The sequence below is a fragment of the Lynx rufus genome, unplaced genomic scaffold (assembly GCF_022079265.1).
Source record: "Lynx rufus isolate CCGP_SWC_20201006 ecotype Redwood Valley unplaced genomic scaffold, mLynRuf1.p SCAF_4, whole genome shotgun sequence".
NCBI classification, from domain to species: Eukaryota; Metazoa; Chordata; class Mammalia; order Carnivora; family Felidae; genus Lynx; species Lynx rufus.
This window is the reverse complement of record NW_025814856.1, coordinates 1,633,735-1,655,617: the sequence shown is the minus strand read 5'-3', so window position 1 is coordinate 1,655,617 and position 21,883 is coordinate 1,633,735. Positions and strand designations below refer to the sequence as shown.

Sequence of the window (21,883 nt, the reverse complement as noted above, 5' to 3'; positions counted from 1 at the left end):
TAGGATGCCAGGGTTTAGCTGGATTCTGGAACTTAGGGGGGCCTCCGCCACGGACTGCACTGGGGAGCCAGACGGGATCTCAGACGCACTCTGTGCTCCAGAACTGAGCTGAGCTCCAGAGCTGGGTGGAGTGCCTGAGCGGGACTGAGCTCTGGAAACTGCCCAGGCTTTGAGGTCGGTCTGGGTCCCGGAGTCCGACGGTATTCTAGAGCTGCTCTGCGTTCTGCCGTGAGAGCGGGGCTCGGCGTCGAGCTGGGCTCGGGAGGCAGGCCTTGGCTCAGGGAGGGCCGCGGTTCCGGAGTTTGTGTGAATTCTGGAGACGGGCCTGGTTGTAGCACTAGGTTGGGGCGTAGAACTGGGCTCCGTCTCTGAGCTGGAATCATCACCGGAGCTGGACCGGGCCCCGGGTTGGGAGTGGGTACTTGAGGGCACTTGGGTTTTAGGGCAGGGCTGGGGTCTGGGTCTGGACCGAAGTTCAGCTTGCGTCTGGGTTCGTGAGCAGACTTGGGTTTGGGGGCCCTCTTCCAATCCTGGGCCGGTGTGGCCACTGCGGCCGGGCTGTTTCTTGAGTCTGGCCCGGGCTCCAGAACTAACGAGAGTTCCTGAACTGGACGGGGTGTCCGGGTACGGCCGGGTCACGGGGTTGTCTTGAGTTCCAGAGTCCGGTCGAGTTTTACGGCAGGGCTTGGTCAGAGATCCGGGCTGGCTTCCAGAACCGGGGTTGATCTCGGGGCTCGGCTGTGTCCTGAAACGTAGCTGGGCTCCAGAACTGGACTTGATTTCAGGGCTGGGCTTCGCGTCAGAGCCATCTTGGGTTCTAGAAGAGGGCTGGGTTTTGGAGCCGGGTTGGGTCCCCGCACGGAGCTTGGTTCTAGAGCAAGGCTTGACCTCAGGGCTGGGCTTGCTCTCGGAACTGGCAGGGGTTCTAGAGGTGAACTCGGTCTCAGAGCTGGCCTGGGCTCTGGAGGGGGACTGGGTTTTGGAGCTGGGTAGGGTCTCAGAGGTGGATTGGGTTCTAGAGAGGAGCCCAGTCTCCGAGCTGGCCTGGGCTCTGGCGCAGGGCTGGGCTTCGGGAACCGGCGGGGAGGGCCGCGGCAGGGGGCTGGGCTCTGGGCTGGGGCTGCGCTCAGCCCCGGGGCAGACTAGCCGCAGGCCTCCCTGGCCTCGCCGATGGCGGCCCACACCTCCACCACAAACTCGTCCGGGAAGGCAAACTCGCCCAGGACGGAATCTAAACGGTGCGCAAACTCCTGGACGCTCGGCGTCTTCTTGGCTGTGTCCACCATGGTGGACGCTGCGGGCCAGAGAGGAGGGGAGGTGGGTGAGGGTGCTCCCTGGGGCCCCTGCCTCCTCCCTGTGGGCTGTCCTCCCCCCAGGGTCCACCCGGCTTACCCTGGCCCCTTACCCAGCTCAGGGTCCCGAATGCCCATGTAGCTCTCCAGCAGGTCGTCGACCCTCCGGGACGCCTCCTCCTCAAACTCGGTGGGCTGGGGGGGCGGGGCGGGGGGGGGGCGGACAGAGGAGCACCGCAGAGGGTCAGAAGCCTGGGGTCCCTCCAGCCCAGCCCCTCCACGGGCTCCCGCCCCTCAGGTGACAGGGGAGCGGGGCTTGGCAGGAGTCTGCGCTCCGTGTCACCACTATTGTCCTGCCACACGACCAGGGGGCATCCTGCAGGAGGTGGGGGCGGGGGGGACCAGGCTGGATGCAGGGGAGGGTCTTACCCGAGGGAGCACTGAGTCAGCGGACTGCTTGCTGCAAGAAAGAGCCCCTGGAGACTCCCGTCCCCTTCACTCACCACTTCCTCCACTGTGGCGGCCCCCCCGGAACGCAGTCGCAGGGTCTCCCTCCCGCTGGTCACTTTTGCATCCGCGGGGCATTTGCTGCTTCTGCTCCGCTGGCCAATCATATCTGCGGGGGACACGGTGGGGGAGGGGCATCTGTTCTGCGGGATCCCCGTCCGCGGATCCCTCGGAAGCTACCCGCTGAGCCTTTCTAGAACCTTCTATCCTTCAAAGCCCTCCTTTACGTCCATGGGTGAATCTTCAGAGACCCTGCTTGAGAATCCTTTCTTCCCCCAAATCTCCCTTCTCTTTATTTTTTGTTTTTTTATGTTTTTTTTTTTTTTTTTTAAAGAAATCTCTCTGCCCGGCACGGGGCTCAAACTCGTGACCCCAAGATGGAGAGTCGTCCCCTCCACCGACTGAGCCAGCCAGACGCCCCATCTCTCCTCTTTTTTTTTTTTTTAATTTTTTTAACGTTTATTTATTTTTGAGACAGGGAGAGACAGCATGAATGAGGGAGGGTCAGAGAGAGAGGGAGACACAGAATCCGAAATAGGCTCCGGGCTCTGAGCTGTCAGCACGGAGCCCGGCGCGGGGCTCGAACTCACGGACCGCGAGATCATGACCTGAGCCGAAGTCGGATGCCCAACCGACTGAGCCACCCAGGCGCCCCTCTCCTCTTTTTAAAAAGTCTCTCTAGGGGCGCCTGGGTGGCTCCGTTAGCTAAGCGTTGTCTGACTTTTTTTTTCTAAGTTTATGTATTTACTTAGAGAGAGAGTCCTGGCACAGAGCACAACACAGGGCCCGAACTCATGAAACCGCGGCGACATTATGACCTGATCCGAAACCATGAGTCAGAAGCTTAACCGACTGAGCCTCCCGGGGGGGGGGGGGGGGCGGGGGGGGCCCTAGCATCCAACTTGGCATCTTCCGTCTTGGCTCAGGTCACGATCTTGCAATTCGTGGGCTCTGTGCTGACAGTGCGGAGCCTGCTTGGGATCCTCTCTCCTTCTCTCTCTCTCTCTCTCTCTCTGCCCCTCCCCCCCATGCTCTTTCTCTCAAAACTAAAATAAACATTAAAAAAAAGTGGGGGGGGAGGGGAGTCCATGCGGAAATAAGATGGGCGCCAGGATGGAAATTGACATGCCGGCTCCTTCCTTGAGAAAATCCTCCTCAACAGACCATCCTAAACAAGATGTCTACATTCTAGAACAGAGGTTTTTAACCTGGTGGTAGGGGCGGGTGGTTCCCCCGCCCCCAGGTGACATTGATGTTGCCATTGGCAGCCGCTGGGTCGAAGCCGGGGGTGCTGCTCAACACCGTGCAGCGCACAGGACGGCCCCCACCACAGAGAATGATCGGGCCCAAATGTCACGGCGCTGAGGTTGAGAAACTCTCATCCTATCCCGGTCTTCCCACCCCCACCCACACACACCTCCACCCCTCGGCTGGCTGTAACGATCTAGAAACTGCCTACCTGTGCCCGACACAGTGCCGGAAGCTCCCCGTCATGTCACCAGAGGCTTCTAGAACCTTCCATCCTGTCCCATTTCCCCCCCCCCCATCCTCCAGTGTACTGGGCCTCCAGGCAACCCACTTCTGGAAGAGCTCTTCAGCGCCACCCCACCTGCCCCCGGGGACCCCAGGGGGCCCTCACCGAAGGCTCTCTTGGGCTGCACCAGGCGCAGGGTGAAGGGCTGTGACTTGGGCAGCTCGCGGAGCATCTTGGCCACCTCGTAGTGGCGGCAGCCGACGATGGAGTGGTCGTTGATGGCTTCGATGCTGTCGCCCACGCACACGGCCTGCATCCGGTTGATGATACTGCCCTCCTTGATCCTCTGCAGGGACCCAGAGCCACTCACGGGGCCGCCCCGGCCACCGACACCCCCGCCCCCAGCTCCCTAGAGCCCAGTTAGACCAGAGGGGGCCGGTGGCTCATCCCAGGTCCCGGAGCACCCGGGAAGCCGCCCGCCCTGCGTGGGCACCTTAATGAAGGCGTAGCCGGCCCCATTGTCCGTGATGGTCAACCCCAGGGCGTCTTCGGTCTTAGTGACCTCCACTTCCTTGGTCTCGCCGCGCACGTGGGCAAAGATGAAGTCCTCCAGCCCTATCTGGCCGCCCAGGAGTTTCTGCATGTCTACTTTGTGGCTGTTTAGGGTGCAGAATAGGATCTGTCCCGAGGGGAGGGGAAGCCCAGAGTTAACGACAGTGCTCCTCGCCCTCTGTCTGCGCAGGACAACCAGGGGGATGCGCTCAGGAGAGGGAAACCGAGGCACGAAGAGGCTCGCCACTGGTCTGATCACCCAGCCGCCAGGATCTCGGTCCACGGGAAAGGGCAGGGCGTGGGATCCTCAGAACGGGGTGATAGGGAGGCCCTGCGCAGGAAGAGCGCCCTCCTTCACCCCTAAACGTTCAGTTATACCCCGTCGGGGCCCCGACACCCCAGACCAACTTTTTCAGGCGATTCTGAATCGGCCGGCGCCCCCTGGGGGCTACGAGCCGCACCGCCCTGCAGCCCAGCCCCTGAACCCCGCGGCCTCCTGGAAAGCGGCTGCCTGGAACCCCGGTCCCCAGCCGCGCGCCCGGGGACCACAGAGGCGCTTACCCGAGGGCTGGGGTCGCTGCGGGCTGGTTCGGCGGCGTGGGCTCCCGGACAATCTAAAGGAGCCGCCCACCCTAAAACACGCTCATTGTTTTTGCGCAGGGCGGGCTCTGCGCAGGGCTTTTAACGGAAGAGGGTCCCTGGAGTATGGGCACCCCAGGGTCTGGGAGATGCGTCTCTGAGACCCGGCGATCGGCTCCCCTCCATCGGGGGAGGAGGCGAGCCGGGGCCCCCAGGCCGGGCGTCCGGACCCCACCCCTCTCCCCCGGTCAGACGGGTGGGGCGCTGGCTCCGGGGCCGCGGCGTCCTCACCTCGGTGGGCGCGATCCCGAAGGCCTCGGCGATCTTGGCGTAGAGCTCGCGGACGTTGGTGAAGCCCTCGATCCTGCCCGTGGGGCTGCCGTGCGCCAGCTGCGTGCGGAAAACCAGGCGCGGGCGGGCGCGGGGCGCGGCTGGGGGCTCGGCGGGCGACGGCGGGGGCGCGGGCGGGCGCGGGGCCTCGGCGCCCCGGGCCTCGGGGGCCGCTGCGCTCTCCATGGCCGGAGCTCGGCCACCCCGGCCACAGCCGCCGCCGGATCCGCCGCTTCCTGCAGCCTCCCCCTCCCCCGGCCCGGGGCCGACAGCCGAGCCGCTGGGGTAAGGGGATCCGGGAATCCGAGCCGCCCGGGAAGGCGACACCGCGGGGTGCGGGGGTGGGGGCGGCCCCAGGTGTCCGGGCCCTGGCAGGGCCAGCTGTGCGCTCCCGGGGGTGGGGGTGGGGGTGGGGGTGGGGGACCCGGATCACCAGGGAGCATGCGGAGCGCCCAGCCTCTGCCAGGCGCACTCATTTAATTCTTCCTGCAAGGTGGGGGAAGACAAACCCTTGGATAACCTCAGCCACCTCCTGTCCCTGCTCAGCCACAGCCCCCCAGGGCCCCGTCCTCCCCTGGGGTAGAAGCCCAAGTCCTTCCAGAGGCCCACAAGGCCCCGCAGGACCGTCCCCAACTCCTTCCCGCCCTCCCCTCCTCCCGGTCTCCCCCTCCTCACAATGCACCCGCCAAAAGGGCCCCCCCCACCCCCGCCTTTCCTCTAATGGGCCAGGCCCGGTCCTACCCCGGGGCCTTTGCACACGCTGTTCCTACTGCCTGGAACCCCATCTCTCAGTCACCCACTGGTTCCCCCCCTCACCTTCCTCTGCCACTTGATCAAATATTGCTTCCTCCTTCCACCTCTCAATCTCTTTCCCCGGATTCTTCCCCCTGGTGCTGAGCACCAGCTGACACACCAGGTGGCCGTCCCCACAACTGGAGCGTCAGCTACGGGAGGCCGGCTGCTCTGACCTCTCTTTTCCCAGCCATATCCCGGGTGCCCAGCGCCTGGCCCGCAGCAGGCCTTCAAGCAGTCTTTGGCGAGGAAATGAAGGGACCTCCAGTTTACAGGTGGAAAAGGAGGGAAAGGGGGGCGCCCGGGGGGCTCAGTCGGGTGAGCGTCTGACTTCAGCTCAGGTCATGATCTCGCGGTTCATGGGTTGGAGCCCCACGTCGGGCCCTGTGCTGACAGCTCGGAGCCTGGAGCCCGTTCTGGATTCTGTCTCCCTCGCTCTAAACATTTTTAAAAAATTAAGAACAACAACCACCTCACAACACTCAGTGAGAGAACCAGGCACAAAAGGCCGCACTGCGTGTGATTCATTTATGTGAAATGACTACAACAGACAAATCCATAGGCAGGAAGTGGACTCGTTTCTGCCAGGGGCTGCGGGAGGTGGGAGGGGGGTGGTGACTGCTGAGGGGTACAGGGTTTCTTTCTTTCTTTTTTTTTTTTTTTAATGTTTATTTATTTATTTATTTGGAGAGCCAGAGCGCAAGCAGGGGAGGGGCGGAGAGAGAGGGAGACACAGAATCCGAAGCAGGCTCCAGGCCCGGAGCTGTCGGCACAGAGCCCGACGTGGGTCCCGAAACTCACCAGCAGTGAGATCATGACCCGAGCCGAGGTCGGGCACTCAACCCACTGAGCCACCCAGGCGCCCCAGGGTTTCTCTGGGGTGACGGAAATGTTTTCGAGTTAGAGCGTGCTGCTGATTGCACAACTCTGTAAACGCACGAGAAACCACAGAATTGCACACTCTGAAACCTTGAAAAACCGAGGAACCCCCCCCCTCCCCAAAACGGTACTCTTTTCGGAAGACATACTTAGGGGCTAACAGTAGAGCAAGAACCACCTGGCAGACTGCAAATTCGGGGTGGGCGTACCTGGGCCAAGAGGAGGTGGGACCAGGGACCTGGGCTGGGAAGGTGACATTATCTGGTTGTGTCGGTCTCCCGGGGCCGCCATAACAAAGCACCACGAGCTGGGTGGCTTAACAGGGATGTACTCTCTCGGTTCCGGGGGCCCGAAGTGTGAAATCAGTTTATGGGCGAGGACCACGCTCTCCCCCCCGCCCCCCCCAGTCCCCCACAGACCTCAGCAGAGCCCTCCCCTGTGCCCCAGCTTCTGGTGGTGGCCGGACCTTTCCAGCGCTTTTTGGCAGCTGTATTTTTCCCATTTCTGCCTCGGTGGTCACGTGGCCGTCTCCCAAGTCTGTGTCCGAATCTTCATCTTCTTATAAGGACACCAGTCATATTGGCTCAGGGGTCCACCCTGCTCCAGGATGACCTCACCCTGACTAATTATATCTGCAACGACCCTATTTCCAAATAAGGTCACATGCTCAGGGCCCGGGGTTAGGGCTCCAGCATAGTTTTTGAGGGAACACGATTCGATCCACGATACGGGTGTTTGGTCAAATGCTCCTCCCGAAGTTTCGAGATGCCTTCAATATTCCGTGACGCGAACGGTCTCGGAGACGATCGCTCAGTGAGTCGGGCACAGAATCACCACGTGAGCCAGCAGCTTGACTCTCGGGGAGAAGCCCCGCACGACGGCAGGCAGGCGATCAGACGCCCGAAGGCACACGGTCGCGGCAGGATTCACAACCGCCAAAGGGCGGAAACAACCCAAATGCCCATCAGCGGGTGAATGGACAACCGTGGGGGCTCGGTCCACACACCGGGATGTTATTCAGCAGCGAACAGGAGGCCCGCTGCCCTGTGGACGCTCGGGGAGGGAACCGGACCCAAAAGGCCGCAGAGCACGTGACCCCATGTGTGAGAAATGTCCAGAACAGGCAAATCCAGACAGTTCAGTGGGTCGGTGGGGTTGCCAGGCGCTGGGGGAGGGCAGGTCCGGAACACGCACGGGGGGCGTCCTGGGGGCCACGTCTTCTAGCCCACCTCTGCCCCCCCCACACACACATACATGCAAAATCCACAAACCTGGAATTCAAATTCCACTTTTTATTTAAAAAGTCCCGATTGAGCAAAGGCAGAGGCTGCCTCCACATGGGCCCCTCAGCCGGATGAGGGAGGGCTGGCCGGTACCAGCCTCCCCGGCGCTGGGGTGCAGGAATCTGGGGGTGACAGGCAGGGGGCCCCGCCTGGAGTATAGGCTTGTCCCTGCTGCGCGCCCACGTGGGGGCGCTTGTGGGGAGCGCCTGCTGGGAGTCCCAGTGTGTCAGCTGTGGGTTTGTCTCTCTCCTGTGTCCCAGGGCTCGGTCCTCAAGACCCGGTATAGTAGGTACATCCCTCCCCACATTGGATGTGCAAGCTGCCATGGGGCCCCCCCCGTGTCCTGGGCTACGCGGCCCGTGTGTGGTGTCCCCATGTCCCTGTAGTGTGACGTGCAAGGTGAGCAGGCCTTGCTGGGCCTCGGGGCTCTGGGTTCTAGATGTGCCTCGTACAGCAGGTGGTTTTCTGGGTTCGGGGTGCTGGGGAAGTTGAAAGCTAGAGGGAGGCTGTAGAAATTTAATTTGAGGGGGGCTGGAGCCCCCAAGGTGCAGGATTGGGCACGGCCCCAAAAGGTGGACCCCCAATCCTCGTCCATGGTGGGGAGAAGGGGCCGTGACCAGAGCTTGGTCTTCTCTGGATCCGTGGGGCGGCGGATACCCTCATAGGTGCTCGCTGTGACGGGAAAGAGGGGGGGGGACTCGTGATGGGGCCCCCCACCATTTATCAGCCCCGACTCCCATCCCAGGGGTCACTACAGGCCAGCCGCCAACCCTCAGCACTTCCAAACAGATGCCACGAAGGGGGCCTGGGGTCGATCCCACCTAATCCAGGCAGCTGGGAGCCACCCCGAAAAGCCCACCGAGCAGCGCGGCTGTAGGAAGTCCTAGGCCCCCCTCCCCCCCCCCCCCCCACAGTGGATCTCATTGGCCAAGAGGGACGGGCATATCCCACCCGGCAGTGTGAATAAGCTACCCGGTCTCATCAGCGCCCCACAGTGGTCCGACCACCGGCCCCCTGCATCGAACAAGCCCCACCTGGTAGCTTCCCTTGTGGGCGGTGGCCTCGGAATAAGATCCCACGGCCGGATCCCACCCGGCAGCGCCCACAGACTCCGGGAACCACGGTGGAGGGTGAGATCCAGTCATTTCCACGGGGCCCGCCAAGGCACGTCTAGCCCCAGGCAGCCCCCCAAGCCCCAGGCTGGACAGCCCCCCCTGGACTGAGCAGAGCCCCGGGACTCGCCCCGGCACACACCTGGCGACCTGGGCCAGGATCTCCTTGATGCGGACGATTAGCTTCTCGTGCTGGGCGGGGTCGCGCTCGATGGCGCCGTGCAGCCGAGCCATGTAGAAGTCCAGGGTGCCGAGAGTGGGCGTCTCGCCCGTGCCTGGAGAGAAGGGACTGGTCACGGGAGCCCAGCGCGGCAGCCCACGCAGGCGGGGATCCCCGGAAGCGGAGGTCAGAGAATGGGGGGGGAGGGGGGTCTGCAAGGGCAGGGTCCCGGGGAGGGGGCCAAAGGCGCGGCGCGTCAGTGGGGTCGGGTGGGGGATCGAGACGTCTAGACCCAGAAAGATCCAGGTCGGCTGAGGGAAGGGGTCAGAAAATGGAAAGTGGTGGGGGCGAGGTCGCGGTGGGGGAGGCGGGGACAAACTGGCGAGGAGGTAACCGAGGTCAACTCAGGCCAGAGCGTGGAAGGCCGGAGAGGAGGGGGGCGGTGGGCGCGTGCTTTGCTCGGGAAGGGGAGGGGTCCTTCGGAGCCGGAGTCGAACGGCCGGGGGCGGGGTTGGCGGGTCGCGGGGGCGGGGCTCCAGGCCCGAAGCAGTTGGGGGCGGTGCCAGTGGGACCAGGGGGTGGGGCCGGCGGGGCGGGGTTCGGAAGATAAACGGTGTGGGCCAGGTGGGCCGGCGGGGGCGGGGCCAGGAGGTGGGGCCGGAGGGGCGGAGCTCGGAAGATAGAGGGCGGGGGCCGGCGGGGGCGTGGCAGGAGGTGGGGCCGGCGGGGCCGAGCTCGGAAGACAGAGGGTGTGGGCTGGCCGGGGGCGGGGCCGGGGCGGGGCGGGGCCTCCGCACCCGGCACAGGCAGCGAGGCGAAGCTGGCGGTGAGCGCCTGGCGCACGGCCTGGAGCTGCTGCTGCAGCGCCAGCGTCCGCCGCTCCTCCAGCGCCAGCTCTTGCTCCAGGCGCTCGCGCGCGCTGCTCATGCTCTGCGTGTGCCTCTGCAGCACGGCGTTCTGCTCCTCGAAGGCCACGTTCATCTTGCGCAGGCGCCGCAGCTCTGCCTCCCGCGCTGCGGCGTGGGGGAGCCGGATCAGAGCCTGGCGCTACCTCCCTTCCCTCTGCCGGGCCTTTGCCTTAGCTGTGTCCCCCCTGCCTGGCCGTCTGTCACTGCTCTGCCTCCAGCCCCACACCTCAGCTCCGGGGGTGGGGGCTGCGGGACGTAGGCACCTCGGCCTGGAGAGGTAGATTCCCCCCACCCCCCCGGGGGCCTGCTACCTCCCGCCCGGGCCCACCCACTCTCCCAACACCCCCTTCCCCAAGAACCCCTGCTCAGTGCTCACCTTTGTTTTGGTCCAAGAACTCTTCAGTGAAGATGGGGACGTCGAAGGTGGAGAAGCCATCACAGTCCCCACCCTGGGATGACAGGACAAGGTGACGATTTTGGGGGAGAGGGCAGCCAAAACCCCTCTGGGACGTCCCTGAAGCTTGGGAGGGATTCCTCTGGCCATCTGGGTAACAACATTCCCAGGATGTGGCTGTCCCACCTCTGCCTGGAGGCGGGACACTCGCTTCCTCCGGTGAGTGTGAGCGGTTGGTTCTGGCTCACCCAGGGGTCTAAAGACCTCCAGACCTTTCTTGCCCAGGCACTGTCCTTGGAGGAGGGGCACTTACCTTGTGTCCGTTCAAGAGGGTATTCATGAGCCCAGAGCCCGAGTCTTCTAGTTGGGGAGGGAGGAGGGCAGGATCAGCCTGGCAGGTCTCTTCGGACCCCCCCCCCCCCATTGCTTTGCAAGTGCCGTTCCCCCTGCCTGGGATACCCTCCTCCCCTCCCCGCGTTAGCCTTACTCATCCTGGGACAGGCTCCTGCCTGGGCCCCCCAGTGTCTGCGTACCCCCACGTCCGCATCGCCCGGCCCTGCTCACTCACAGCTGTCTGGTTAGGGGGTCTCTCGTCTTGATGGGACGAGAGCCCCATGGAGGGCGGGGCGGTCTGCCCGGGTCGCCTGACTCAGAGCCCGGACCCAGCTGCCTGGGGGGCTGGGTCCCCTCGCACCTTTCTTGATCTTCTTTTCCTGAAGCTTCTCCGTGCACATCTTGTAGGCTTCTGACTGCTGGTAGGCGCGCAGCTCCTTCATGTACTGCTGCTTCTCCCGCTCGGCCTCATCCAGGTACCGCTGGGGGGGGCGGGGGGGGGTCGGTAGGAGGCTCGGCCGGGCCCAGGGGCACGGGAGGCAGGCCTCCAAGGCCACACGCCATCTCCATCACTCAGCTCACCGTGCCCAACCTGCCCCTAGCTCCCTACCGCCCGCCTTTCCAGGGAAAACCTGGCTTCTCAGCCTGCTGCTCAGAGACCTCCCGCCTTTATAAACCACTCCCTGCCTCCTGACCGCAGCCTCCCATCCGCGGGCTGGACTGCCCTCCCGCACCCATTCTGCTTGTTGAAATCCCCCTTGGACGGTGCAAACCGGTGGTGCTTTTTGTTCCCGTGATGTTGTTGCAACTTGCAGTTAATTACCAGGATTTGAAGTTCGGAAGGTATCGCATAAGACTCCAGCCCCCACCCCTGCTTCTTTAGACACATCCACGTTAGTGATTGACTTTACGTCTCTTCTTGCCACCCTCCCCCGCTCGCTTCAGCATGCTGGGGAGAGCTCATGGGGGGTCAGCTCTCAGGCAGAAGCAAGGGCCCAACAAAGCAAGGGTCCTTTGGGGGGGTGGGGGGTGGCTTCAGCAGTGTCCAGCGGGTCGGGGTGAAGGTCAGTGGTCCTGGGCCAGCCCCCTCCGCCGCCCCCCGCCGTCCCACCTGCTTCTCTGCAGGCTGCAGCTTGCTCCACTCGGCACCCAGCATCTTGGTGATCTCGGGAAAGGGCAGATCCGGGTGGCGGGTGCGGATCTGCTCGCGCCGCTCGTTCAGGAAGCGCACGTAGCCGGTGACTGGTGCCTTGGGCCCATTCGGCAGTATCTTCTTTCGCTTCTTGCCCTTGGGCCACCCGCGCTTCTTCACCGGCTGCAGAACCGCACCGCGCCGTTGGGAGGGGCCTGGAGGGCTGGGGCAGGGCTAGAGGGATGGGCGGGGCCTATCCAAGGAGAGAGGGCCCGGAGGTATGGCCTGGTGAAGGGTCAGGTTTGGGAGAGGCGGGGAGGGGGGGTTCGGGGAGCGCCGGCCGGGGGTGAGGGATCGGAGGGACGGGGCACGTGGCATCTGCAACGGGGTTCGGCCCAGGGATGGGGCGGGCTTGTGGGTGTGGTCTCTGGTCTGGGCGTGGCTTCTGTGCTGGAGCAAAGGCCCATAGGACGATGGGAAGGTGCCTCCCACAGGGCAGTGGGCGGAGCCGTATTGGGCGACGGGCGGGGCCCGGACCTAGTGACTGAGGATCCCCCTTGGGGGCGTGGCATGCGGCACGGGGCGGGGGTCTCAGATCTGGGAGGAAAATCTGGGCTGTGGGCGGAGCCACAGCGAATTCAAATCTGGCCCGGGGTGGAGCTTCCAGGCGGTGGGCGAGACCCAGGGCCTCCCCCCATCACGGTGCAGGGACTCTCACCTCCTCTTCGTGGGACCCCTTCTCGCCGGCCCGGGGGCCCTCGCCGCGCTCTTGCTTGACAGCCACCACGAAGCCCCCGTGCTGTCCCGGAGCCTTGCCGCCCGCCGGCCTGGAGCCACGGGACGCCAGGGTCACCCCCACCCTCACCTCCACCCCCGACCGCGGAGCTGGCACTGAGGGGGCCTGAGTCCTGGGGGCAGGCGTCCGACGGGGTCATTATTCGCGGGACGGGGCAGGAGCACAAGAGGGGCGGCAGAGACCCCTGGGAGGGGCTGGGCCGGGGAGTGGCAGGGGTGGGTGGGGGAAGAGGCCGGCGGGGACCCACCGGGGAGGTCCTGACCCGGGTGTGTGTGGGGGGAGTCAAGACCCTGGGGGACGGGGGTCCAGGAGTTCCGACAGGGCGGGCGGGGGCTGGGCTGCAGCCCCGAGTGGGCTGGGGGAGGGGATGTCGCACTCACGCGGCGGCCGCGCCGGGCTGCTTGGAGCCGTGGGACATGGCCGCTCCCGGCCCCACCTGGAAGGCAGACGCGTAGCCGAGTGAGGGGCGCCCGAGTCGCCGACGGCGGGGGAGCCCCCCGGAATGCCGGGCCCGGGGCGTTTGGTGGGGGGGGGGGCCGGATCCAGGGGCGGGGAGGCCCTCGAGGGCGGGCGCCCCGGGGATCCTTTGTTGGGCGATGGTCCCCCGGAAGGCCCGGGCCCACCCTCCTCCAGTCCGAGGGGGGCCTCTCCCCAGCCCCAGGACCCCCGCGCCCCCACCCCCTCGCAGGGCCCAGAGTTCCGCGGCTGTTTTCACCTCCAAAGAAACTTTCCCGGACCTCTCCGCTGCTACGACGCTCCAACCAACCGCCCCGAGCCCGCCCCTGCCGCTCGCCCCGCCTCGGGCATGCTAATGCCGCCTCTTCGAGTTGTCGGATTGGGTGCAGTCTTTCCCTGGGGTGTGACCATGCAGATGAGGGTTGGCGCGCCGGTCGGCGATTGGCTGGGGTAGCCGCCGGGCCGCGTGGGAGGTGGAGAGGGAAGGCTGCGGGCGGGTGCGTCAAGTTCGGCTGCGCTCGGCCGCTCTCGGGGCCAATCAGGGCGCTTTGAGGCCTCGCAGGGCGGAGCCCCTTAAAGGGCTAGTAGGCGCGGCTCGGGTTCCTCCTCTCCCGGTGAAGGCGAGACTCCCCGCCCCTGCGGGATCCCGGACCTGCCGGGCCAGATCGGGCCCCTCCCTAGTTGTCATGGAGACAGCGGCAGGTTGCTAGGGAAAGGGTTAAGGTCCTTCCCGGCAGCCCCCCGCCTCAGGACTAGGTGGGACCTGTTCTCAGTGTCTTGCAAACCTGGCGGGCAAGTCAGCTTTCCGTTCCCTGAACTTAGGGCCTCCGGAGTCCAGCTGTGCCTCGTCCGGCCCTGAGCCAGCAGGGGCTGCTCTCCCCGCCTCCCGGGGACGTGCGCGGCTTTCCCTCCTGTGCGATGGGGACCTTGCACGATGGTTAGGACCAGGAGGCTGGGACAGGAAGGCTGCAAGAACCTCGTTAACATGGAGGGGCAGGAGGCTCTGCTCTGGGATTTTGGGGGCCCCCAGGCGGCAGCGTGGTCTTATGGTCTGCCTGGGACTGCCCTACTCCCGCGATGACAGTTGGGGTCACTGGTTGTGCACCACGTCCTATTAGACCTCACACACCTTGCCCACATCACCTCCCTGCCCTCATCCGCCTCCTCCGTCGGCCTCCTTGCTGCTCCTCAAACACAGACATGTCCGTTTCACTCATTCCCACCTCTGGGCCTTTGCACCTGCTGTGCCCTTCCTCCAGGTTATCGGCCAGGCTCACGGCTTGATCTCCTTCAGGTCTTTGCTAAAATGTCACCTTCTCGATGAGGTTTCCCCCGTACCCCCTGTCTTATTTTTTCTCCACACGTTTGTTTCCTCTGCTACAGCACAACAAAAGAAAAAAAAATTAAGCTCTATTTGCTTATCTAAGTAATCTCTACCCCCAGTGTGGGGCTCGAACTCACCACCTGGAGATCAAGAGTCAGCAGCTCTGTGACTGAGCCAGCCAGGGGCCCCTGAAGAACAAAAATTGAACGGAATGAATTTGAAGAGCTAATTGGCTTTATTAAGGGATTCGCGAATGGGGCTCAAAGAGTTGTACAAAATGGAAGGTTTCTATGGGAAGCAGGGTGGGGCAAGGAGGTTCTTAGCAAAAGAAAAGAAAGGATTGTCCCACGCAAGGTCACTTCTCTAAGCAGGAAGTCTTATTACGCAGATTATCTCATTCTTTGAGGTGCAGAGGGCCCAGGAGACAAATTACCTACTTGGTGCTTATGAGAAAGTTCCCGACTGACCCTTTAAGACTTAACGTTTCTGGGGCAACCGCTGTTAGGTTAGGTATGAAGCCGCACGTCGTGACTTGGCCTAAGTGGCTCTTTTAGGGACAGGTGGTTTTTTTTTTTTTTTAACGTTTATTTATTTTTGAGACAGAGAGAGACAGAGCATGAACGGCGGAGGGGCAGAGAGAGAGGGAGACACAGAATGTGAAACAGGCTCCAGGCTCTGAGCCGTCAGCCCGGAGCCCGACGCGGGGCTCGAACTCCCGGACTGCGAGATCGTGACCTGAACCGAAGTCGGCTGCTCAACCGACTGAGCCACCCAGGCGCCCCAGGGGCAGGTGGTTTTTAAGGCTTCCAACCCCTAGCGCAGTGCCCCCTATGGGCTGCTCGCTACATACTTGCTGAATACACAAAGGAGTGAATGCAGAAAATTTCAAGCGCTTGGAAAACAGCCTGGCAACGCCTCGAAACACTAAATAAACATGAAGGTCCCACGCGATCCGGAAACCCCATTCTTAGGGATCCGCCCAAGAGAATCGAAAACGCCCGTCCACACAGAAACGTGTACGCGGATGTTCACAGCAGCCGAGAAGTAGAAACAGCCCAAGCGTCCCATCCAATGGGTAAACGGATAGGCAAAATGTGGTCCCTTCGTTCAATAGACTATTAGCAGCCATAAAAAGGAATAAATTGCTGACTCACGCTACGACAAGGGTGAACTTTGAAAACATGACGCTCTGTGAAAGACGCCAGCCACAAAAGACCACAAGTGTGTGGCTCCATTCATACGAAATGTCCAGAACAGGCAGTTCACAAAGACGGGAAGTGAGTGGTTGCCTGGGGCTGGGGAATGAGTGGGGAGAGACTGCTTAATGGGCGCGGAGTTTCTTCGGGCGTGATCAAAATGTTCTAAGATTAGCCCGCAGTGCGGGTGGCATAGCTATAAATATACTAAAAACTACGGAATTGCACACCTTAAATGGATGCATTATATGGCGTGTGAATTAAATCTCAGTAAACCTGTTTTCCTACGAGGCAGCCCGGGGTCGAGTAAGAGGACCGCGCCCTGGAATTTTGACAGACCCGGACTCCATGCAGCCCCTGCTGTTGCTTCGTCGGTCACCCTTGCCTCTCGCCGCTCGGCTAGAAACAATCCAGGTGACAAGTCCACGCTGGAAGGCGGGGGAAGCCGCACCCTCCAAGCCCCGCCCCCTCGGGCTTGAGTGACCTGGCGTTGCCTTAGAAACTGTCTTCCCTACTCCCAAGGTACCACCTGAGGAAATCCGGGGCGGGGGTCTTCTGGTCCATCGAAAAGCAATGAACTGTTTTTGTTTGTTTTTTTAACGTTTATGTATTTTTGGGACAGAGAGAGACAGAGCATGAACGGGGCAGGGGCAGAGAGAGAGGGAGACACAGAATCGGAAACAGGCTCCAGGCTCTGAGCCATCAGCCCAGAGCCCGACGCGGGGCTCGAACCCACGGACCGCGAGATCGTGACCTGAGCTGAAGTCGGACGCTCAACCGACTGAGCCACCCAGGCACCCCAGCAATGAAGTGTTTTGAGGTCGATTTTGAAGGCAATCTGCAGCTCCTTGGCATCGAGAAAAACAAAAACAAAAACAAAACATCTCGTGGCACGGACATTTTCTGGAAAAAATTACAAAAGCGTCTTCGGTCCAATCTGCAATGGATTCAGTCCATTTCATGCGATCCACACGCCCCCACACCCCCCAACAAGCGACGTCTACGAGTAGCAGCCTTTATCCGATTCGACTTGACATCCTGCGTGCATTTCAAGAGCAGATCCTTTTCAGCCCCCAAACTACGAATCGTTTTTTCTTTTTCTTCTTTTGCGTAGCCTCCACACCCAACATGGGGGCTTGAACTCACGACCTCGGGATCAAGAGGCCCGCGCTCCACCGCCAGAGCCAGCCAGGCGCGCCCCCTTGCTTTTTCTTAGCAACATAAAGGCCTCTCAATACCCAGCTCGCGGGAAAACCAGCAGCCACGGCTGCCGAAAGTCGTAAATTGCGCGCGTTCCTTTCTTTGGCCTCCATTTCTGCGTTTCATGGAGAAATTTGTGTTGTCGGAGGCCAGGAAGAGAATCCCAACCTGCAGACCTGGAAATACAAGATCCATTAAGGATGACTTAAGCTTCTTTGTTTTTGAAATTAATCTTACGGTGCAAATAACGTGGAAATCCGTTTCGTTTGCACGGAAGTCTGTGTAGTTAAGGCGTCCACCATATTCCCCATTATCAGCTTGTTACCCTTCTTACTAAAACTTTTCCTACACACACACACACACACACACACACGCACGCACAGAGTGATCGTTTTCTAGGACTTGCACCAGCAGAGCACCACAAACCGGGGCCCTGAACTACTGTGAACGTATCGCCTCACACTTCTGGGGCCTAGAAGTCCAACGTCAAGGACTGGACCAGGGCTGGTTGCTTCTGAGGCCCTGAGGGAGAATGTGCCACAGGCCCTCCGGCTTCCGGGGGGGGGGTCACGGGCCATCTTTGGTGTTCCTTGGCTTAATCAGGTGCCACCCCGATCTCTTTGCCTTCCTTGTCACCTGGCTTCGCCCCGTGTGTCTGTGTCCGGATTTCCCTTTTCAGTGGGTCACTACTGCCCTATACCCGTGTGACGTCATCTGAACTCAGCATGTCTGCGATGACCCTATGGGCACGTGAGGTCGCACGTTCCAAGGTGCTGGGGAGTTAGGACTTCCACCCACGAATTTGCGTTTGTGGGGGGAAACACAATGCCAGACACGACACATGCACACACACACACACACACACACACACACACACGTACACGTGTATGTTTCTGTGTCAACGTGAGGCCATATCTTGTGTTGAATGATCGCACCGCCACCATGCTGAAGACGTAAACATCAGCCTGCCACTTGCCGCTTTCGCTCCATCACCTGCCCCTGCGTGGCCGGGTGCCCTGCATGGCCAGGCATTCCGAGGGGCCACCACGGTCTAAGCAGCCCTGGCTGATGCTGTGACAGCCCTCGCTGCTGTCTGGGGCCCGTGGACTGCTTTTCCGGGGCACGTAGGAAGACACAGAAGAATCAAGAATCCGGTTCGCGCTCTCTCAGGACATCCCAGCCCTCCTCGGGCTTGTTTAGGGACAAATTTAACACAGGGGGCTGCTGGGAAGGACAAAGAAGGGATGAGGACACACAGGTCATAGCTGCTGGAAAGAAGGGGTGTGGGGGCTGGGGTCTCAAACCTCTGAGGAGGGGGCACCCCCCCCCGGCTGCTGCTGGACCCTCAGAAGCTCCGGGAGGTGGCCCTGAGCCCTTCATGTGTGGCTTGAGCAATTTACAAACTCTCTGAGCCTCAGTCTGCCTCTCTGTGAAGTGGGATAACTGAGTCTACCCCCCCCCCCAGGAGGTCTTTGTAAGGGTTTAATGAGTTTAACTAAGGTTCTCCCTCAGGGGCGCCTGGGTGGCGCAGTCGGTTAAGCGTCCGACTTCAGCCAGGTCACGATCTCGCGGTCCGGGAGTTCGAGCCCCGCTAAGCCTCCGACTTCAGCCAGGTCACGATCTCGCGGTCCGTGAGTTCGAGCCCCGCGTCAGGCTCTGGGCTGATGGCTCGGAGCCTGGAGCCTGCTTCCGATTCTGTGTCTCCCTCTCTCTCTGCCCCTCCCCCGTTCATGCTCTGTCTCTCTCTGTCCCAAAAATAAAAGAATGTATAACTAACGTTCTCCCTCAGAACCGGGCCGGGCTGCTCATTGTGACTGAAAGCGTTTGCTGGTTTTGTCCATGCAGCTTCAGACCCCTGTTGCAGAGAATTTTCTAGTACAGTGAGCGGTTGCCACCCAGGGTAACTGAGGGAGACATTGGGCAAAGCCTAGACACATTTTTGGTTGTAGCAACGTGGAGGGGGCCGGAGTCTGCTCCTGTGCTGGGATGCACAGGACAGCCCCCCCCCCCCCATCGCCACAAAGAATGATCTGGTGCCCTGTGTCAGCAGTGCCTGGGCTGGGAAACTCTGTTCTGCGGGCCGAATCCTCACCTGCCTAATCTCCCCTAACCCTATTCAGCAGTGCTGCTGTCATGCCCGTTACAAAGAGGGAAACTGAGGCTCGGGGGATTGCCTGAGGCTGCCTGGGCCCCCCAAGCCACCCCAGGAATCTAAGGAAGTTCCTGGCTGTTTCCCTGGGTTCTAGGAGCCCTCCCTCCCCTTCCTTCCGCCTCTCCCCTCTTCTCCCCACCCCTACTCCCAGTCCTCCTGGGCTGGGTCTGAGGGAAGATCAAAGCAAACCCCTCTTCCTACTGGGGCCACCGGGACATCCGATCTCCAGCAGGGGCTGGGGGGCAGCTGGGGGTGCTCCGGGGACATCAAAGCCTGTCTGGATCTCTCCTGACCCCAAGTCTGTCTCTGTCCCATCCTGAGGGCAAGGCATTCCACTCTCTCTCACATCCTCCCTCTCGGGTAGGACCTTCTCTGATCTTCCTGGCAAATCTGACCCCCACTCTTATGGGGGGGCGGGCATGTGTGCCCTCCACTGGTTTGCCAACCCCTGGAGCTGAGGCCCACTTTGGAGTAGACTGCCCAGTCCCCGCCCTCGTACAGCTTTTTATCTGACCCTCCCACCTCCTCTCAGAACCCTACGTGGCTCCCCAGGGACCTGGAAGTAAAAGCCAGACATTTGTCTGTCCTTCTGCCAACCCCCCACCCCCTCCTCCGTGGCGCATCTGCCGGAAGGGCTGCTGGGGGAGGATCCCTGTGGGTTCCTGACCCACGCAGGAGGCTGGGAAGGGTATCTTCAGGTGGGTCCTCTGGGGCCAGTGCAGAAAGGACTCAAAGATGTTCAGGGCGCCCGGGCGGCGCAGCCGGTCAAGCGTCCGACTTCAGCTCGGGTCATGATCTCACGGTCCGTGGGTTCGAGCCCCGCGTCGGGCTCCGGGCTGGCAGCCTGCTTCGGATTCTGGGTCTCCCTCTCTCTCTGCCCCTCCCCAGCTAGCGCTCTGTCTCTGCCTCTCAAAAAATAAAATAAAAACGTTAAAAAAAATGTAAAAAAAGAACTCAAAGATGCTGGAGATCACGCGGGGCCCAGTTTGGATCCTGAGTGTGCCTCTTGTGAGCTGTGTGCCCTCTGGCAAGGACCTCTGTGAAAGCCTGTTTTCCCTGGAAAAATGGGCCAGAGGTACTATAAGATCTCCTGGGGAGGTGGGAAGAATGGAGATGAGAAACGTGAATACAAAATGTGGGTGGGGGGCGGCCTGGCGGGCTCAGTCCCTAGAGCAAGAGACTCTTGGTCGTGACTTTGAGCCCCACATTGGGTTGGGGGGAGAGATTAAATAAAACCTGAACAGATATTTATTTTTATTTATTAAAAAAATTTTTTTTAACGTTTATTCATTTTTGAGAGACAGGGAGAGACAGAGCATGAACGGGGAAGGGGCAGAGAGAGAGGGAGACACAGAATCCGAAGCAGGTTCCAGGCTCCGAGCTGTCAGCACAGAGCCCGACACGGGGCCTGAACCCAGGAACTGTGAGATCATGACCTGAGCCAAAGTCGGATGCTCAACCGACTGAGCCACCCAGGCGCCCCTGTAAAACCTTAGCAAATGTTTTAAAAGCTGAGGCGAGTATTTTACAAGCCCCGTAAAGCTGAGTGAGGCAAGAGTTTCTTCAGGTGTTCTTTTACTCCCCCAGGGAAACAGAAGGGGAGCTTGCCCCACACGAAGGAAAGAATTCAGATTCTTGTCTCTCCTTATCATTTATCTCCTCCACATCGGTGACCTCAACCTCTTATCTCCCCGCTCCCTGCTAGCTTACCTCTTGAGTCCCCATTACCCCCTCCACACCCATTTTCCAGGCCCCTTTTCATAAAAATGTGGGTATTGCGGTGGGTAGTCTGGGCTGGGACCCCCTCGGGCTGCCTGAGCCTCCGGTTTGTCAGTGGGTTGCGGTCTGTTTCCCGGTTTCTGTCTACACTTCTGAATCTCTGCCTTCGCACGCCCACCAATCATTGGACAGATATTTCTTTTAAGTTTTTATTTATTTATTTTTAAGAGAGAGAGAGAGAGAGAGAGAGAGAACAAGCAGGGGAGGGGGAGGGGCAGAGAGAGAGGGAGACTCAGAATCCGAAGCAGGCTCCGGGCTCTGAGCCGGCAGCACAGAGCCCGACGCGGGGCTCGAACTCCCGAACCTGTGAGATCATGACCTGAGCTGAAGTCGCTCGCTTAACCCACTGAGCCCCCCGGGCGCCCCATGGACAGATATTTCTTGGGCTCCTCTTATGGGCTGGGCATTCCTGGAGACAACACAGTGACTAACCCAGTCCCTGCCTTCATGGGGATCAGAGTTCAGTGGGGGACCCAGCGACAGCGGGGGTGGGGGTGGGGGGAGTGAGGGAAAGCAGATATCAGGGTTGTGATGTGGGCCAGCGCAGAGTACTGTATAATGACAGGGGAGGAAGGGGTGATGAGTAGACCTTCTGAGACCATTAAGAGCTAACAATGATATCCCTTGAAAAATATTTTATGTATTTATTTATTTTAAGTAATCGCTACACCCAGCGTGGGACTGGAACTCAGGACCCTGAGATCGAGTCACGCTCTCTACCAACTGAGCCAGCCAGGGCCCCTTATATCACTTACAATTTTTTAGGGGCACCTGGGTGGCTCAGTCAGTTAAGAGTTCAACTTTGGCTCAGGTCATGATCTCACGGTTGGTGGGTTCGAGCCCCCCCCCCCCACCTTGTCAGGCTCTATGCTGACAGCTCAGAGCCTGGAGTCTGCTTTGGATTCTGTGTCTCCCTCTCTCTCTCCCCCTCCCCTGGTCGCGCACCGTGTGTGTGTGTGTGTGTGTGTGTGTGTGTGTGTGTGTGTGTGTCTTTTTCAAATATTCTGTGTCTCCTTCTCTCTCTGCCTCTCCAGGAAGGCCCAGAATCCGAATCAGACTCGAGGCTCCGAGGTGTCAGCACAGAGGCGGAAGGGAACTTGAACCCAAGGACCGGGGAGATCATGACCTGAGCCGAAGTAGGAAGCTTACTGGACTGAACGACCCAGGCGCTACGCACCGCCCCCCCCCCCCCCCCGCCCCATATAACTTTTAATGTGCATTATACCCATTCCAGATCTGGGGAGACTGAGGCT

At 61.0% G+C, this 21,883-nt stretch overlaps 2 protein-coding genes across 3 annotated transcripts; both read right to left on the bottom strand.

Annotated features, from left to right (window-relative positions):
* Positions 1–1,050: 1,050 nt before the first annotated feature.
* GIPC3 (GIPC PDZ domain containing family member 3) lies at positions 1,051–4,920 on the bottom strand. Its single transcript, XM_047095669.1, has 6 exons — positions 4,696–4,920; positions 3,767–3,952; positions 3,439–3,619; positions 1,796–1,908; positions 1,406–1,487; positions 1,051–1,294 (listed from the first exon to the last, which is right to left on the bottom strand). Exons 1-6 carry the CDS (start codon positions 4,918–4,920, stop codon positions 1,143–1,145), a joined length of 939 nt encoding a protein of 312 aa, XP_046951625.1. The 3' UTR covers positions 1,051–1,142.
* Positions 4,921–7,682: 2,762 nt separating this feature from the next.
* Positions 7,683–13,275, bottom strand: HMG20B (high mobility group 20B). Of its 2 annotated transcripts, none has more exons than XM_047096031.1 (10): positions 13,239–13,275; positions 12,904–12,959; positions 12,446–12,554; positions 11,707–11,910; positions 10,957–11,077; positions 10,576–10,622; positions 10,245–10,317; positions 9,758–9,973; positions 8,943–9,075; positions 7,683–8,360 (listed from the first exon to the last, which is right to left on the bottom strand). In XM_047096031.1, exons 2-10 carry the CDS (start codon positions 12,939–12,941, stop codon positions 8,348–8,350), a joined length of 954 nt encoding a protein of 317 aa, XP_046951987.1. In that variant the 5' UTR covers positions 12,942–12,959; positions 13,239–13,275; the 3' UTR covers positions 7,683–8,347. The 2 variants fall into 2 exon arrangements, with proteins under 2 accessions (XP_046951987.1, XP_046951988.1); XM_047096032.1 differs by having other exon boundaries at positions 10,576–10,619.
* Between the last annotated feature and the right edge of the window lie 8,608 nt (positions 13,276–21,883).

Coding starts and splice junctions, on each gene's coding strand:
- GIPC3 (XM_047095669.1), bottom strand. CDS start 4,920: ATGGAGAGCGCAGCGGCCCCCGAGGCCCGGGGCGCCGAGGCCCCGCGC. Junction 1,488..1,795: donor CCGCCACAGTGGAGGAAGTG/GTGAGTGAAGGG, acceptor CCGCCCCCCCAG/CCCACCGAGTTTGAGGAGGA. Junction 1,295..1,405: donor CATTCGGGACCCTGAGCTGG/GTAAGGGGCCAG, acceptor TCTGGCCCGCAG/CGTCCACCATGGTGGACACA.
- HMG20B (XM_047096031.1), bottom strand. CDS start 12,941: ATGTCCCACGGCTCCAAGCAGCCCGGCGCGGCCGCCGC. Junction 10,623..10,956: donor GGAAAAGAAGATCAAGAAAG/GTGCGAGGGGAC, acceptor CTCCCCAACTAG/AAGACTCGGGCTCTGGGCTC. Junction 9,974..10,244: donor GTTCTTGGACCAAAACAAAG/GTGAGCACTGAG, acceptor CCCACGCCGCAG/CGCGGGAGGCAGAGCTGCGG.